Source organism: Aspergillus terreus, genomic scaffold, assembly GCF_000149615.1.
Source record: "Aspergillus terreus NIH2624 scaffold_12 genomic scaffold, whole genome shotgun sequence".
Lineage (NCBI taxonomy): Eukaryota > Fungi > Ascomycota > Eurotiomycetes > Eurotiales > Aspergillaceae > Aspergillus > Aspergillus terreus.
The window spans coordinates 1,121,122-1,137,449 of record NT_165935.1 but is presented as its reverse complement, the minus strand read 5'-3'; the positions used below and the strand labels follow the sequence as shown (position 1 = coordinate 1,137,449).

Sequence of the window (16,328 nt, the reverse complement as noted above, 5' to 3'; positions counted from 1 at the left end):
CTTGATAGCAATAGCACTGCCTATCCTACTTCAAGTTGAGCACGCTAAGACAAAGGATAGATAGACATCAAGTGGTTGACTTAGTAGGTCATTACCCTGACTAACGGGGATACGATTCCTAATCTAACGGCGACGTCCAGATGTTATATAATTGTGGATATTTTAGTCCCTGAGTAGGGTTAAGACTAGATTCCACGATAGTTCATTTTCGTCAAACATGTTACATGGGTTACGAAGCAGAATACATTAGCGACGCCATCGGACTCATTTTCGGGGTTCCAGTAACAAAAGAGCAATGAAAGCACAAGATAGAGATGTCAATCGATAGTGTCTGGATGCACCTTCCTAATCAGCCCTTTCAATTGTTTCTCTAGTCGAGACGCTTCGAATTCGGGGATCTTGCGATGACTATTCTTCAAAATCCACCCAGAACCATCCGACTTCTCCAAGACATGAGAAGGCCAATACGCTGGCCTATCAGATGCCTGGAGGTTACGTGCCTTGACCGATTCATGAATACTTTCGTTGGTGATGCTTTCATGCCCGAGAGCTGTGTATCCGAGCGGTTTTCGCGCTGAACGACCCTTAAAAGATTCCAAGAACGTCGAGAAACGCCACTTAACAGGATTAGCATCACCAAGGCTTGTGGCCCAGGGTGTCGGGCTCTCTGGGTTGACTTGTTGCGAAAACCCATCATGAAAATAGTCGAGATTGATGGACAGTTGGCCGTCTTTCGTGCATTGAGAGACCATCCACGCTAGTGCAATGTCCGCTAGCCTAGGGTCTGGAGCTCCACCACCCACGTCTGTATGGTAACCTGAGAACCACACCTGACGAAGCTCTTGCCCGACGTTCTGTTTCGGAACATACCATAGGACAGGCTCATAGGTGTTCCTTGATTCATCGAGCGATAGAGCCTGGAATGCATGTTGGACATCCGGCGACAGGATAGTGTTTGGCAGTTCAAATTTCTCCCCTACGCACCGGCTCAGCCAGCTATCATGGAATCCAACGGTGTCCCAGACCCCGATAATCTTGACCGTAAACTGTTCCAATGGCTTTTCTCGAAAACCAATACGACGACGCCAGTCTGCATCTTGGTATCTCTCTCTGTCAGCGGAAGTGCCTCCCTGCTTCACCATGTAGTAGTCGTTGTAAACAGTCGGAAAATTGTCCATTCCACGGGAGGTAAGTAAACCAAGGCTAGTGACGAGGCCAGCAACAGCCCGTGCGGTGTAAGCCCCTCGAGAGAATCCGAAGAAGAATATCTCGTCACCGTCATCGAAGTTATCAGCAAGAAAGGCATATGCTGCCCGGACGTTTGAACTGAGGCCCAGGCCAATAGCCCCTTTTAGGGTTAAGAAGATAACAATGTCAGTATTTATAGGAAGAGACAGATCAGAGGACAGAAATGACATACCGCCACCTAATTTATCGCCTATAAGACCGGTTCCAACACCCCTCTGATAATACACTATCTGCGATATACGTTTTTTCTGGCCATTTTCCTCAGTATACCCGTCACGACTGATGGCCCGACTTATGCGAGTCACATTTGTAGGTGGCTGAAATGTATCTCCTGTTGCGTTTGCCCAGGTACCTATAAAACTATAAGGACAAGCTGCCAGTACTTGAGAAAGGCAAATGTTCAAACATACCGTCGCAGCAGACGACAAGTCGCTTGCGGTTGGACCAAGGCAATGTATCAGTTTCTGGCAATACAGAAGCCATAATGTGTAGCGTCCTAAACTCTGTGTCTTTTCCACATGAGCGGATTTACTCTATAGTGGGATTGTTACAAAGACAGAATTCAAGGGTTAGGCGTAGGAGGTCCTCACTATTTCAATATACACGTCAAGAATTAGATGCCTTTGCTTGATACAGTCGTAGTCAAGGATATGGGCAATGGCGTCTTCAGAAATTGACTCCACGTACTAGGTAGCTACCTAGTAGTCTAAATACAAACAATGCCCTGCAGAATTTATGATGACACCATGATAAAGGTAGATCACACCACTGACGTACAACTGGAAATATCGGCCAATAACTACTAGAATGATCATTGTAATGTTTTACCGCTGTCTCTCTTCATGAATGCAGTTTGAGCTTTTGAGCATATTCTGGACCTTCCACTGGTACAATGCTCGGCGTGATCTACTTGAAAGAACATAAAACTGCCCATTAAGTTTAACATTCGATGGCTAATTCTAGCCACACTCGATTTACTTTGCAGATTAGATCCAGATTATAAGCAACCGTGGAACCGGCGCATCATGCGGTTACAAAGAGGCCGGAAAAGGATAACCCTCGTCACAATTAACCTCCCACTTTTGAACGTGACACGACTATGAATTCGGATACTGAGGCATCGTGACTTGCGCAGCGTGCCCATAGAGCTGCTGCTGTCCCAAACAATGAAGATAGCATGACCAGTGCGGTCGACTGTTCTAGACCTCTCAGCTTGTGACAGCGACCAAATCCACGAAAGGGCGAAATGTAGGTGTCCAACAACAGCCACCTTCAAGGCCTCTGCCTGAATGCCGATTTCTGCTGGTCTCACCTATAAAAGCTCATCGTCGTATCCTGAACCCTTACGTTGCTTCGCACAAAATAAACCCCCACGCATTAACCACAATTTCGAATCCTCTTCTATCATCACATCGCGCACGACCAGAATGCCTGTCCCCGACTACGGCGTCTGGAAGGGGGTGCCCGTTCATTACGAGGTCGAAGACCGCTACGAAGACCCAAGGTCTCCTCATCTGTCGCTCTACTATCATGATAACCAAGACGTGGAGCCACAATTCGACCGCAAGTATCGTCAGAAACATAAAAACTCGCCTCCAAATAAGAACAAGCCCAGGGAGATTCCTGGGCTCTTCCGTGCAGCGATCAATATCAAATCTACTGGTCGCGAGTCTCGACTTGCCTACTGGGTGAATCATAACATTATAGCGCACCCAATTGTCCAAAAGATCGCCAACCTCAGTTTCGGCTTTCATCCTCTCAAGGAACTTGATGGTAAAGGGCTGGACTATATTCGATCTGACCTTTTCGACACTAAGAGCGGTCGCGTTCTTCCCCATGATATTGACGGCCCAAATAATGATATTATCGACGTACTGGTGCCTGAAGTACAGCAATCAATTGAAAAACAAGCCGACATCTACTTGTTTGGTTCATGTTTCGATACGAAAAACGGTATACACAATGTGCATATGAACCAGGGCAACATTGACAGCTTCCGTCGCGACGATGGGGTCTTCCAAGATGGTGGCCTTCTCATCCATTATAAGGACACCGATCAATGGACTGGAGTTTTCCTTGCGTTTGCATCGCAGGCTTTGCACACTGACGATGATGCCGGCCATGCTATCTCGCCATTGACCTGGGGAGAGTTCCTGGCCCCGGAACTCCTTGAGAATTCAGTGGCCATCAAGGAAGCATATGTCGAAAAGCAGAAATCAGTCACTCTTGCGAACCTTACACACCACAGGGTGTCTCTGGCATCATGGCAATTGCATAACTCAGCTGGTGAAGTCCAAAAGCTTCCTAAGGATGCCGCCTTGGACTCTAAGGCGAGCAAAGACTTCGCAGTGCCAAATCTCCCTTTCTCAAGGAATGGTGACATTATAACTCTTGTTGATGACCACGGGCTGAAGATTGATGGCGTGAGTTACAACTCTCAGCAGGCAAAGACTCAAGGTCGACCGATTGTTTTTGCGCACTAGTTCATCCCGATATGTTATTAGTTTTGTTGGCAAAACACATCTCTCACAGTCACAGGCGCTGCCTCCCACTGGACAATAAAACCGGACCTATATCAGGACTGGGGCAACGTCGCCGTCAAAAAATCCCGTGAAGAGGTGTATCAAAATGCTTTTTCGGGGCTTTAATTATCATAATCTGCATCCAATGTTCCTCTGCGTTGATTTTAGGTATTACAAAAGGTATTCGAACACTGAAAGTTAATGGAAAGTGCTGCCCCAAATTGCCGATGCCGATGCTTACGCTCCCTGCAATAGCCAAATCAGGCTGAGGCATCAGTGTAGCGGGCTCTGAGGAATATTTGGTGGCGTAACATCATTGCTTTGTCTGGTAGAGCTCCGTTAACATCTATTATACTGCTTGGCATGGACAACTATCGGATCAGAACCAGTGTGGTTTCTGTTCTACTTCGGCTTCTACGCTCGTTATGTAAACCTGCTCCAGGTCCGGAGACAAGCTCATATGCTAAAAAGCCGTCCTCCCGGTCTTCACCGTCCCGATAATACCCTCCTCCGCCATCCTTTCCACCATATTGAACAGCATTAAGTCACATCCCCGACGAGCAATCAAATTGATACTCACAGGCCACTGCTCAGTGACCATTGTTACCGGCGAGTGATACACAACCTGCCCGATTGGTATCGTCAGATCGACACATCTGCGCGAAGTTAGTATCTTCATCGTAGCATCCAGACGAGAACATACCCGAAAAGCGGACATATCGTGGCACAAGAAACAACTAATCCGTCCGGAACGACGTTCAGATAGGTAGCATTCGGCCCATCATTGAGACCTTTCTCCCGAAAGCTCGGCAGTCCACCGGTCCCAATATCGCACAACATCAACGACTCGGAACAGGACTCGGGAGTTTCATAGAGAACTGTACTCTCGAACCACTCGACCGCCCGCGCCTTATCTTTCAACGCCTGATCATACGCACTCTGCGTGAGGGCGCTCAGGTTCAGCTGGCTCCACGTGGTCCGCCAGACAGATTCGACCGGGGGAAAGCGGCCTCCGTAGCGGGTTTTGTACTTCGACATGAGGGGGCCAGAAACATCAACATACTGCGACCAGGTGGTCGTCATACTGGATGCGTAGAACAGACCATCCCACGGCTCGATGTTGGGGTAGATAGTGGCATTGCTCACGGTAGCAGTGAAGTTGAAACGCTGAACCGTCATTCCGAACAGCGTTGACATCTTGGCAATGAATGCATCGGCTATTCCTTGCGCTGCGGGGTTCTGCATAGGAAAGTAGTCATCTGGATAGAGGATCCGCGTTGGAAACTTCATCGTGTCTGGGACGTTGAGCGGGGATAATCCTGTAACCGCCACATTCTGATGGAGTTCAGGAGTATACCAGGCCTTTGCGAACCGCGACCATGCCACTGGGTCCCGGGAAAACACACCAGCTGTGTCTTGGGCCCAGTTCAATGAAACTGCCCCTTCTAAGGAGATCATCCCCTGACTGGGGCGATTGCCAAAAGTGCCCGAGACAGCAGCCGGACGACGCATCGATGAGCCTGTGTCGGTGCCAATGGCCGCATCCAGCCAGTCGTATGCGGCGACGGCACATCCCCCGCCGGAGGACGATGCCGAACATGTCAAGTATCCATCACCGCGGGGATTGAAAGGGTATTGCTCGTCGATCCATTCCCACGGGTCGGAAGCGGATGCGAACTGCGCCAATTTGAACTTGCCGACGAGGACGGCCCCGAGGTCGACAAGCCGTTGGATAGCCGGCGCTGTAGAGTTGGCGATTGGCGTGACGAGAGTCCACGCGTGGCTTCCAGCCGAGGTCTGTAGGCCGTGGATGTCGAACAGATCTTTGACTGCGACTCGAACACCTGCCAAGGGGCGTGTGTCGTTCCAGGAGTGGATGCGGCTTGGGACGGGGATCATGGGTGCCTGCATGCTCGAGGACGTGAATTGCAGGGGTATGAAGGAGTCAGTGCCCTCGTTAGACGGGTAGATCCCAGTGATGAAATCCCGGTATTCATCGGCGTAAAGTCGATAGGTGGTAAGGAGCGTCAAGGTGGTGTCTGATATCACGGCTGTGTAGGGACCAGACGCAACGGTAGTCGCAGCTTCATAATGGACGTGAATGAAAGACGCAGGGACAGACTGGAAGACAGTCGTGTCAACGAAAATCCTGTTTACATCGAGGGTCTCGAGGTATTCCACCGCTGTTGGGTCTATTACAGCGCCAGACGACGCAGACAAGTAGATGTTGGCCAGGAAATCCACGGAAAAGACGTCGTCATGGGCGAGATAGTCGGAGATGGTGGCGTTGAGGAAGTCTCCAGTGACTTGGCTCTGGTTGACAACGATTGTTGTCAAAGGAAGTAGGCCATCCGTTGCGAGCTGTGCAGACACGCTCAACACTCTGTACGGGCGCTTGGAGTTGGCAAAATATGTAACATTTCCAAGGTGGTAGAAGGTCCCTGCTAGGCCTACCTGAGATTCTGTGATCGTATTGCGATGGCTTGGAAGTGCAGTTGCTTCCTGGCCAAACGCCAATGCGTTCACAAGGGCGATGGCCCACGCTCGCATGGTGTAAAAAGTGTGGAGCATAGGTGCATCCAAGAATGCGGGTAATGTCTTTTTAACTTGTCCCAATATGAAGACACGCCTGTTGGAGCGAGCGAGCGACTGTTGGAACAATCCTACCCCATATGCCTGCGTAGGATAAAGGGTGAAGTCACCTGAGTGTTTGGTCTTCCTGTGTGTTCAGTGCAAGTCTCAACTGTCTCAACGCAAGGGATTGGTTCTATACGGACGTTCCAGAACACATGGGTTTGTGTCCACGTTGCTCCCATGTCCAGCAGACCCATTCGCCATGTTGCGGTGTATCATGGATGCAGGTCAGTGGGATGGGCCGGATGCAAAGTCCCTGGACGGTGCTACTCTGTTAGTGGGCGTCTGACGCACCGATACCGATACCAGCTTGGCGGTCCTGATCCTGAGCGGACAATATCAGCCAGTACGGACTATACCTAGGATTGGTTGTATTCTTCCGACAATGTCAGGGAAGCCATGATCCGCTAGTATTGGGGTGATTAGACCTGAATGTGCCAGGGCTGGGACAATGCAGGTCAGACACATTGTCCCGGCAGAACAATCGAAATGGCACTGGTTTCAATACAGCGGTGGAAGCCTGCTGTGTCACCTCAATATTGTTGCCTGGCTGGAGTTAATGGGACAATCCACTGTTGTCCTGGATAGTTTGTACATGCGGCTGTGGTGACTACCTAGGTATTTCTCAGCGTACTGGGATGTTAGCTCTATATTCGTGGGTGGATTTCTAATGTTGACATGAACCGTAGACCAAGTCTAGATGACCAGCCCATGCAGATTCCCCAGCCACTTGGATTTAATAGCATCATCATAAACTCTATAACCGCCCCGTTCGTAGCACCCGTGAACGACCAAAGTCTCGCGTCCCTCGTTGCCACATTTCCCAGAAAGCCGGCACATGGCGGACGGAATCAGCCAGCTGGCGCAGCCCCTGAATCCCGCGCTGCGCATGTGTTTCAATCACGTCCGCGCCCGGCTGATTTAATGAGCTGTTAAACACCTCGAGTGACATGGGCCCTTGGTATCCGGTAGCAATGACGGCCGCAGCGACCAAGTGGACGGGCATGTACCCCCCGCGCTCGATCTCAAAGGGATAGAGACGATGGCTCCGCGACCACGGCAACAGCGCCGGGACCTCAGGATCCGTCGGCGGACGAAACGTGCGTGGATCCATGCGTTCGGCATCGCCGACCTGGAAAAAGAAGATGCGATCGCCCGGCACGGAGGCGACGAACCCCGCGAGCGAGGCACATAGCACGTCAATGGATTCCTGGAGAGTCGGATAGATCCGACCGTGGCCAGCGGGATTGTACGGGTCGGCGAATTCAACCGCAAGCACGTTGAACGCATCGACAATCAGACCGACATTTGGGCGGTTGGCCATGCGGACTACCTCCCAGGTGGATGCCCATGTATTCCGCACAGCCCACGACAGACCCTCGTACCCGATGCGCAGCATGCAGCCTCCGTCAGCTTCAGAATACTCCTTGGCCATGTCGCCCAGTTCCGCTAGGTCCCTGGCGACGGTCTTGAGATCGGAGGTGACGCCGTCATCGGTCCGGATGTTGGCACACATGAAGACCAGATCGGTGTCGAACGCTCTCATGAAAGGGAAACGCTTGGCTACGAGGTCCAGGGTGGCGCGCCGTTCGGCCGGGTCCTTAATGCCCTCGATCTGCCGTAGCGGCTGCGTACAGGCGATGCGCATTCCCAGCGATTTAACTAGATCTCCCAGCTTGCGAGCGACGCGCAAATTCTCCGGCGTGGCTTCCCACAGCTGGTCCGCGGGCAACCCATGCTCTTCCAGATATGCAGCCCAGCATTCATCAAACAGGTCGATCCAGCGGTACCCTGCGCGGGCGGCGGCTTCTAACCGCGGCCGGAGTTGGTGATACTTGGCGTTTCCCAGCGACAGCGTGGCGATACCGAACTCGTTGGGGATGGCCGCGGGCGGCCAAGAAATAGGCATGACGGCTGATTTCAGAAATGAGTAGGTTTCGTTATGTTATGAACGAACTGTGCATGAAGTTGACCAGAAAGGGAATACAGCATGGTGATGGTGGTCTTGATGGCGGGAAGATAACATCGGAGGGATGAACGCTTTTCCCATCGCCCGGTCATTAACGCCGGGCATAACCCCGGATTTATATCCCCACATATGCCAGATAAACGTTTATCCTGGTGTCATGGGAAGACTTATAGGTGGAAAAACGGTGGAATCCGACGGGTTTCTACTTAAGAAAAGGAACTGAACTGGGCTGTTGGAGACCCCTTCCTAATTAGGTATATTGGGTGCCTGAGGCATAAACAACCTTGCTCGCATTGGATATATGCACATAGAGGAATGCACATACAACAAATGAATAGGGAAAGCTGGGACGGGAGAAGGATGCCAGTCAACAGTCAGGCCTGCACTGTCTGAAGACCCCATACTCCTGTTAAAATAATGCAATAGGAGACTGAAATGAGTCGCGGTAGACGACCTATCGTTGCCTTGCATTGCCGTCGTTCTATTGCATCTATGTTATTCCAAACTGTTGGGTGAATTGGTCAGTCCTCTACTGTTTATTCCCGTAGATGCATCTTGCCAGATCGCGTCCTGGGTGGAAGTCAGACGGAATGGGATAGGTGAGCAATCGGAGCCTTTGGGGCCATTGAATGTCTTGTCGAGCGTGGTCATGAGGCGAATAGAGAGCCATAGATGAATTATATGGATTAAATAGAAATGAATGGATGGGTAATGGTAGATGTGTAACATTCGATTGAAGCATGTAGAAAGAAAGGTGAGATGAGGTCCGAGATAGTTACTGTGAAAATATATATCTCTGCCAGATCTGCCAGCCACTGACATCGATCAGTAACCCAACACACTATATTGACGATTAATAACATGAATATCAGGCCTATATCATGATTCCTCATACTCAGCATGCCCCTATCTATTGTTCCATCGTCTATGCCTGATGTGGCAGCTCTTCTGCCAAGATCGCGCAGGATGCCGGGGCAAACCCTTATTGCTAGTCCAAAGCTTGGTCAGAGTGATGGTATCGGTTAAAAACTACGACTGGATGAATTCGAAATCATGTTATTAGACCCCTTCATATCAGATGCAGCCACAAATGTTACGGTCCCGCGATGGAGTTGGTATAGATCTGGTCAACTCAACACCACATCTACTACCGCCCCGAATACTGTGCTCCGTAGAACAAATACAAGGATCTTCAACTTAACATACTTCTCACTTATTAAACTAACAATCTTGCCTCTAAGACATCCCGTCGTCAGACAACGTCCAAGTAGAGCTTCATCTGCTCCATAAAGGCATGTAAACGACCTCAACGCACCGCAGCCACATACCGGAATGCAATCGCCAGCGTCCCCCAATTCAGCCGAATATGCATCGCCATGATGGTCTGATCTTGCAGGCCTCTGATTGACAGGGTCTCAGACTACTATCGACCCATGTCGATCGGCTCCCAGCATGGCAACTCGGGCGACAATCGATATTACAAATGGAATTGAATCCCCTCATCTCTCCACATCTCCGCCTCCCCACGCTCAACTTCATACTCCATACGGAGCGCTCCGGACGTGGGATGCCGGACTCTCGGCCAGAGCTGCCCAGACCGGTCGTGCTTTAATCAAGCGAAATATGCGGCGATCGCGGCCTACAGACGCTCCGTCCATACATTCCGGTGCTGCCTGATGTCATTCCAGCGCGCATCGCACAGTTCAGGCTATTCTCACGGATAAACTTGCCAGTCTATGATAAAAAGAACGAAGACATCTCGTAGAAATAATGGCCTAGGCACTGGTCTCTCTAGTAAAGCGATTATACCACCATGTATCGCTGGTTGGTGGCTCTGGCGGCCTGCGCTGGGCAGCTGGCCCTGGCAAACCCCGTTCACCCGCGAGATACCGACTACTTCAAGCCCAATTCCACAGGCTTTCGCATGCGCCATGGTTTCGAAACGGTCCTGGTGCAGCCCTTTGGGTACGACGGGTTCCGCGTGCGCGCCTGGCCTTTCCGGCCGCCGACGGGGCAGGAGCTCAGCTTCGTGTATGACCCCCCTCTCGAAGGCTTTGAAGATGGTCAAGCGCATGGTATGGACTACGACACGGCTTTCACCGGCAACGAGTCCCTGGCCATTCGCAACGGGAACATGATCGTGCGCACGACCGGCTGGGGTGGCAACCCCGGCGGATATCGACTGGCGTTCTACCGCGTGGAAGAAGATGGTTCCGAGACCCTTCTCACCAACGAGTATGCACCGCTCAAATCCGTGAACCCGCGATACTACTCGTGGAACGGCCCTGGCGCCGAGTTCTCCGCCGAGTTCACCTTCAGCACCACGCCCGACGAGCAGTTCTACGGCACTGGCACGCAGCAGGACCACCTGGTCAACAAGAAAGGCACCGTCATTGACCTGATCAACTTCAACACGCACATCCCCACCCCCGTGTTCATGAGCAACAAGGGCTACGGCTTCGTGTGGAACATGGCGTCCGAGGGCCGCATGGAATTCGGCCAGCTGCGCAACAAATTCACCGCAGCGTCGGCCACCCTGGTCGACTACGTGATTGTCGCTTCGCCCGCAGGCGACTACGACACTCTGCAGCAGCGTCTGTCCGCCCTGACCGGGCGTGCTCCGACACCACCCGACTTCGCTCTTGGCTACATCCAGTCCAAGCTGCGGTACGAGAACCAGACCGAGGTCGAGCTGCTGGCCCAGAACTTCAAAGACCACAACATCCCCGTCGGCATGATCGTCATCGACTACCAGTCGTGGGCAGACCAGGGCGACTGGGCGCTCGACCCGCGCCTCTGGCCAGACGTCGCCGCCATGGCACGCAAAGTAAAAGAGCTCACCGGCGCGGAGATGATGGCATCGCTGTGGCCGAGCGTGTCCGACGACAGCGTCAACTACGAGGCCCTGCAGATGAATGGGTGGCTGACGGCGACGCGCGACGGACCGGGCACCACCGACTCCTGGAACGGCTCGTACATCCGCAACATCGACTCGACGAACCCGGACGCGCGCCGCTTCCTCTGGGACACCCTCAAACGCAACTACTACGACAAGGGCATCCGGAACTTCTGGATCGACCAGGCCGACGGCGGCGCCCTCGGCGAGGCCTACGAGAACAACGGCCAGTCCCTGTACATCCAGTCCATCCCGTACGCGCTGCCGAACGTGCTCTACGCCGCGGGCACGCAGCTCGGCGTCGGGAAGATGTACCCCTGGACGCACCAGATGGCGATCGACGAGGGCTTCCGCAACGCCACGGACTCGAAACCTGGTTCCGCGTGCGAGCACATCTCGCTCAGCCGGTCGGGATACATCGGCTCGCAGCGGTTTTGCAGCATGATCTGGTCCGGTGATATCACCTCCGTCTGGGAGACGCTGGGCCTGCAGGTGGCTAGCGGGCTGTCGGCCGCGGCGACAGGCTGGGGCTGGTGGACCGTCGACGCGGGCGGGTTCCAGCCTGATCCCACGGTGCCGTGGAGCGCGAACATCGACACGCCCGAGTACCGCGAGTTGTACGTGCGCTGGCTGCAGTGGACGACGTTTTTGCCGTTTATGCGGACGCACGGGAGCCGCGAGTGCGACAGCCAAAACGCATACACCTGCAACAACGAGCCGTGGTCGTATGGCGAGGAGAATACGCCCGTCATCGTGTCGTATATCCATCTGCGGTATCAACTTGGTGCGTATCTGCGCGCGATCTTCAAGAAGTTCCATGAGACCGGTCGCAGCATCATGCGGCCGTTGTATATGGATTTCGAGAAGACGGATCCGCGGATTCGGACTATGACCCAGGCGAACACGAACGTCACTACCCAGCAGTACATGTTCGGTCCGCGTTTGCTGGTCTCCCCGGTGACTACGCCCAACACGACCGAGTGGCCAGTGTATCTGCCCCAGACGGGCCAGAATGGCACCAAGCCGTGGACGTACTGGTGGACGAATGAGACGTATGCCGGGGGGCAGACGGTGAAGGTCCCTGCGCCGGTGGAGCATATTCCGGTGTTCCATCTAGGTACGAGAGAGGAGATATTGTCTGGAGATGTTTTTTAATGGCGAGATGGTCATGAGGTTGCGTCGTATACCAGTTATGTGGTGGCGCCTTCTACCTAAGTAATATATGATGAAATGGGCCCCTGGTGAATTTGGCTATTGAAGAGAATTGTATCCAGATAATGGCTTAAATCAATGCTATAATATCGTAAGAATGGCTATTGGCGAATCGTATGGGTTGACAGAACTCGCACATCTCAGGAACATATTCATTATGTCATGTCCACGTCCACGTCCATGTCTATGTCTATCTATTCACATAGAACTTTGCCCCCAGACAGCGAATGTCACGCCTCCTTAATCCCATCAGCCGGAACTAACCTGCTCATCCTGCGCAAGCGACGGCCGAAAAACAGGAAAAGCACCGGAATGGGAATCATCACCACAGCCAGACATCCCAACAGTGTCCCGGCCCATTGAATGCCCAAATTATCAAACATCTGCCTAGTAAACAGCGGAAACACTGATCCCACCATGGACCGCATCATAGTATTCGCTGCAAAGGCCGAGGCAGCACTGACGAGTCAATTTCGTACACAAAGCAATGGTAGGGACGCACTCACAAGCTCAGATACGAGTCGAGCAGATAATTGAATCCCTGCATGAAGATGGAAGTCAACCCAAACCCGACAACCACCCCAGATGCAGTGGGCGCCATCCAGTGGATGGACTTGGTCCATCCCGTCCAGCCGAACCTGAACATGTCAGTATCAAGACACATTCGTGTAGCCGCGTAGTCTTACCAGAAGAGACCGCCAGCAAATGCGATACCACCCACGATACATGGCGGGAGTCGCCATTCAGGCACCGCTATGTTGTTATTCGCCTGCAATTTGCGCGTGTATGACCGCTGCAGACTGAGCACAAAGGCACAGCCGGACATTTCACCGATAATGAGCCCGATGAACGGCAGGCCACTTACACCACCGGACATGCCGTAGGTTCCCTCGAACACCACCGGGTAGGCTTGGAGGAAGGCGTAGGCGATGCCGTAGATGAAGGACTAAAGCCGTTAGTATATACCACCCGTAAGACTGATGGTATAAGATCATACCATGTACAAGGTCAGACAAAATGCAATCGGCTCGGTAAACAGAATCTTGAATGGACGGGCTAAGTTTTTGGTGACGAGTTCTCGGAAATCAATCTCCAGTTCGGCTTGACGCGCGTGAATCCCCCAGTTCCTCGTCTGCCGCCGCAAAATGGCAGCCTTTTGCACGAGAATAGTCGGCGCATAGGTCTCCCGACAGAACAACGCCATGAGAATCAGACTGAAGAACCCCACAAAGGCCGGGATATACAGCGTCCACCGCCAGCCGAGGTAGCTTGCGGCTGTGAAGCCACCGATAAAAGGGGATGTAAACGGACCGGTGAACACCGACATGGTGTAGACGGCGATGGCGATGCCGCGGTGGTGGTTGTTGAAGAGGTCGGACAAACTGGCCGGAACCAGGGCAATAATACTCGCCGCGAAGAATCCCGAGAAGAACCGCGTCAGCATCACAGTCTGCGTGTCCTTGGCGACGGCCGTCGCGATGGTGAAGATATCAAAGCCAAACATGCCGACGAGCAATGGCCATCGCCGGCCGATCAACTCCGACGCCGGCGCCCAGACCGTCGGACCAGCCGAGAACCCCAACACGTACAGAGTCGTCCCGAGCGCTGCAACCTCTCGACCGAAGCCGAATTCTTTCATGGCGCCGTCGCTGGCGGTTGCGAAGACAGCACTGGCATACGCCGTGACCAGTGCGCAGAACGTCAACAGTGCGCCGATCGTAACCCTGAGCCACGATAAGCATAGGATGATGTCTACAGTCCACCATTCCACCTACCGTCTCTTCATCGGCCAGTTCTGCGGATGCATGGGATCGTCCGATCCTTCAAATTCCACAACGTAGTCGTCGGAATGCGGGAGTTCCGGGGGGTACGGCTTGCCGGCGCCCATGGGCAGCCAGTCTTCTCGGGGCGCGCGACTACGAGCCGACCCGACAGTCGCCTGTTGCTGGAGCCGGTATGTGTGGATTCGTTCGAGTTCGATCTTGTCGTGGTGGCCGTCGGTTGGCTGAGCCTCGAGGTGGGAGGCATCACGGTATGATTCCGAGGGCAGATCACGGACCTCACTGCTCGACCACAACTCCGGCTCGGGATCTTGCTTTTCGGGGGGGAAGGGCCTTGCCATCCCGATCCTCTTGGGCCTGAGATGGCCTCTTCGGGGGTGTTTTCCGGGTTGAAGGTCGGACTACAGCGATAAAGGCTTCCGAGGGCCTCGGTCTACTTAAGACTTGGGCCTGGAGTGGATGTGCTCCGGATTTGAAATCCTTTCCAGTTACTTATGCCATGGTGGCAGGCGCTGTAGATCCACAGTCTTATCCACTCTTCTGTTGAGGAGGAGTAGTTAGTTAACTATAATACTCCGGAGTATTTACCTACTCCGTAGAGATACTGGAGCGGGACGATCCATTGCCGTACGGAGTACAGTACCTCTGCAGCCCTGGCGACATTGAATGGTGGGGTTCCGTGTAAATTCTCTGCTTTCTGTGCACAGATGCGCATGGCGAGGCCATTTTTACCTTTTAGTATTATTATCATCTGGTTCCATGGAGGTACGGGGTATTCCGCCATGGAGATGGTATTCGGTCTCTGGCCGAATGGCCCATTCTGACCGCCGGACCGCAATCCCGGATAACCGGCATAGGAAGCTTGTCTCCATGCTGTAAAGGACCTCGGTCCTCAGGGGGCATAGGATAAAAGGAGTGTTTGTGCGTCGACAGTAGTTCGTCCGTGCATTCGGGGTCTACAATGGCTGACAGTAAGACAGCTTTGCGCAAACCACCGCCAGTACATGATACATGACTGCCCTCGGGGGTTTCATCTTGACGATAAGAACATCTGGTTGATTCATGAAGGACGGACGGCTTCCGCGGTGGAGATGGAGATGGAGATGTACGGAGTAGAAATTGCTGGAGCTGACGCCACTCGACCCACGCGGACCCAGTTAGGGCTGGGTTCGATATGGGTTGAGCATAAGTACGAAAGTCAACCATCGCATGCAAGAGATATTGCTTCAACTTCAAATACCATCGTTTGCTCATATCATTGTCTCATTGGAGGGGAATCGACCTTCCGGCTGACATCATGTCGGTGCAAGGGTCCGTTCCCGTATATATGAGCTGGGATCGCAATAATAGAATCAACCCCGTTTCATCCTCCAATATCCATCCTAGTGGCCATGATGAGTGATTCAGACGATCTGGATGTTGCTGCCCTCATAACCGACGACGTCGACATCGATCTGTGTAATAAGTGCCACATCTGCAAATTCAAGATTGAGTCCTGGGATTCTCCGGGATTTTCCCGAGTTCCCCCCGGACACTATGGCGTGAGTGATGCAGATCAACTGGTCGATCTTTACAGTCGCGACAAGGACTTTCGCTGGGGTGTTATGCGGATGAGTCAGTTAAGCACAATAACTACCATATCGTGCGTGATCTTCTAACATGATTCCAGTCGTCTTGGACAAGAGAACGGGTGATTGTCGAATCTCGGGCGTGAGTCTGATACATCAGGATCTCTCTCTCACCGTCCCGCTGGACCAGGACGACGGGATTTTGGATCCCGTGGGAACAGAGGAAGATAATCGAGTGTTCAAGGGCGACTACGTGAGCCCTTGGCGCTAATGCCCATTATCAGCTTTTTCATCCGGCCGACAGATCTACCGCCGTGGCACAGAGATACCTCCTCTTGTCCATATTTGCCGAAGCGATGACAACTGGTGATATTGAAACCTGTACCGAGAAAGGGTAGTATATTGCAGTGCCTCCTGCTACATGATGCAGGCACCTCAGTTCAGAGTACTATCTCCTGCGCTGGCTGCGCAGGAACACGCACCAACGCCCTTTGACTA

General features: G+C 52.7%; 7 protein-coding genes across 7 annotated transcripts; 3 read left to right on the top strand and 4 right to left on the bottom strand.

Moving 5' to 3' along the window:
- Nucleotides 1-317: 317 nt before the first annotated feature.
- Nucleotides 318-1,731, bottom strand: ATEG_08394 (T6SS phospholipase effector Tle1-like catalytic domain-containing protein; the record flags this gene model as incomplete). Its single annotated transcript, XM_001217015.1, has 3 exons — nt 318-1,348; nt 1,421-1,600; nt 1,659-1,731. The coding sequence occupies 3 exons, from the start codon at nt 1,729-1,731 to the stop codon at nt 318-320; spliced, it is 1,284 nt and encodes a 427-aa protein (XP_001217015.1).
- A 944-nt stretch (nt 1,732-2,675) lies between these two features.
- On the top strand, nt 2,676-3,731 carry ATEG_08393 (uncharacterized protein; the record flags this gene model as incomplete). Its single annotated transcript, XM_001217014.1, has 1 exon — nt 2,676-3,731. One exon carries the CDS (start codon nt 2,676-2,678, stop codon nt 3,729-3,731), a length of 1,056 nt encoding a protein of 351 aa, XP_001217014.1.
- A 502-nt stretch (nt 3,732-4,233) lies between these two features.
- ATEG_08392 (amidase family protein) lies at nt 4,234-6,320 on the bottom strand (the record flags this gene model as incomplete). The annotated part of the gene is made up of 2 exons (XM_001217013.1): nt 4,234-4,426; nt 4,474-6,320. The coding sequence occupies 2 exons, from the start codon at nt 6,318-6,320 to the stop codon at nt 4,234-4,236; spliced, it is 2,040 nt and encodes a 679-aa protein (XP_001217013.1).
- An 841-nt stretch (nt 6,321-7,161) lies between these two features.
- Nucleotides 7,162-8,313, bottom strand: ATEG_08391 (sugar phosphate isomerase/epimerase family protein; the record flags this gene model as incomplete). Its single annotated transcript, XM_001217012.1, has 1 exon — nt 7,162-8,313. The coding sequence occupies one exon, from the start codon at nt 8,311-8,313 to the stop codon at nt 7,162-7,164; it is 1,152 nt and encodes a 383-aa protein (XP_001217012.1).
- A 1,873-nt stretch (nt 8,314-10,186) lies between these two features.
- Nucleotides 10,187-12,424, top strand: ATEG_08390 (uncharacterized protein; the record flags this gene model as incomplete). Its single annotated transcript, XM_001217011.1, has 1 exon — nt 10,187-12,424. The coding sequence occupies one exon, from the start codon at nt 10,187-10,189 to the stop codon at nt 12,422-12,424; it is 2,238 nt and encodes a 745-aa protein (XP_001217011.1).
- Nucleotides 12,425-12,983: 559 nt separating this feature from the next.
- On the bottom strand, nt 12,984-14,603 carry ATEG_08389 (MFS transporter; the record flags this gene model as incomplete). The annotated part of the gene is made up of 4 exons (XM_001217010.1): nt 12,984-13,119; nt 13,168-13,427; nt 13,479-14,205; nt 14,257-14,603. The coding sequence occupies 4 exons, from the start codon at nt 14,601-14,603 to the stop codon at nt 12,984-12,986; spliced, it is 1,470 nt and encodes a 489-aa protein (XP_001217010.1).
- A 1,053-nt stretch (nt 14,604-15,656) lies between these two features.
- On the top strand, nt 15,657-16,101 carry ATEG_08388 (uncharacterized protein; the record flags this gene model as incomplete). The annotated part of the gene is made up of 2 exons (XM_001217009.1): nt 15,657-15,876; nt 15,932-16,101. The coding sequence occupies 2 exons, from the start codon at nt 15,657-15,659 to the stop codon at nt 16,099-16,101; spliced, it is 390 nt and encodes a 129-aa protein (XP_001217009.1).
- Nucleotides 16,102-16,328: the final 227 nt, after the last annotated feature.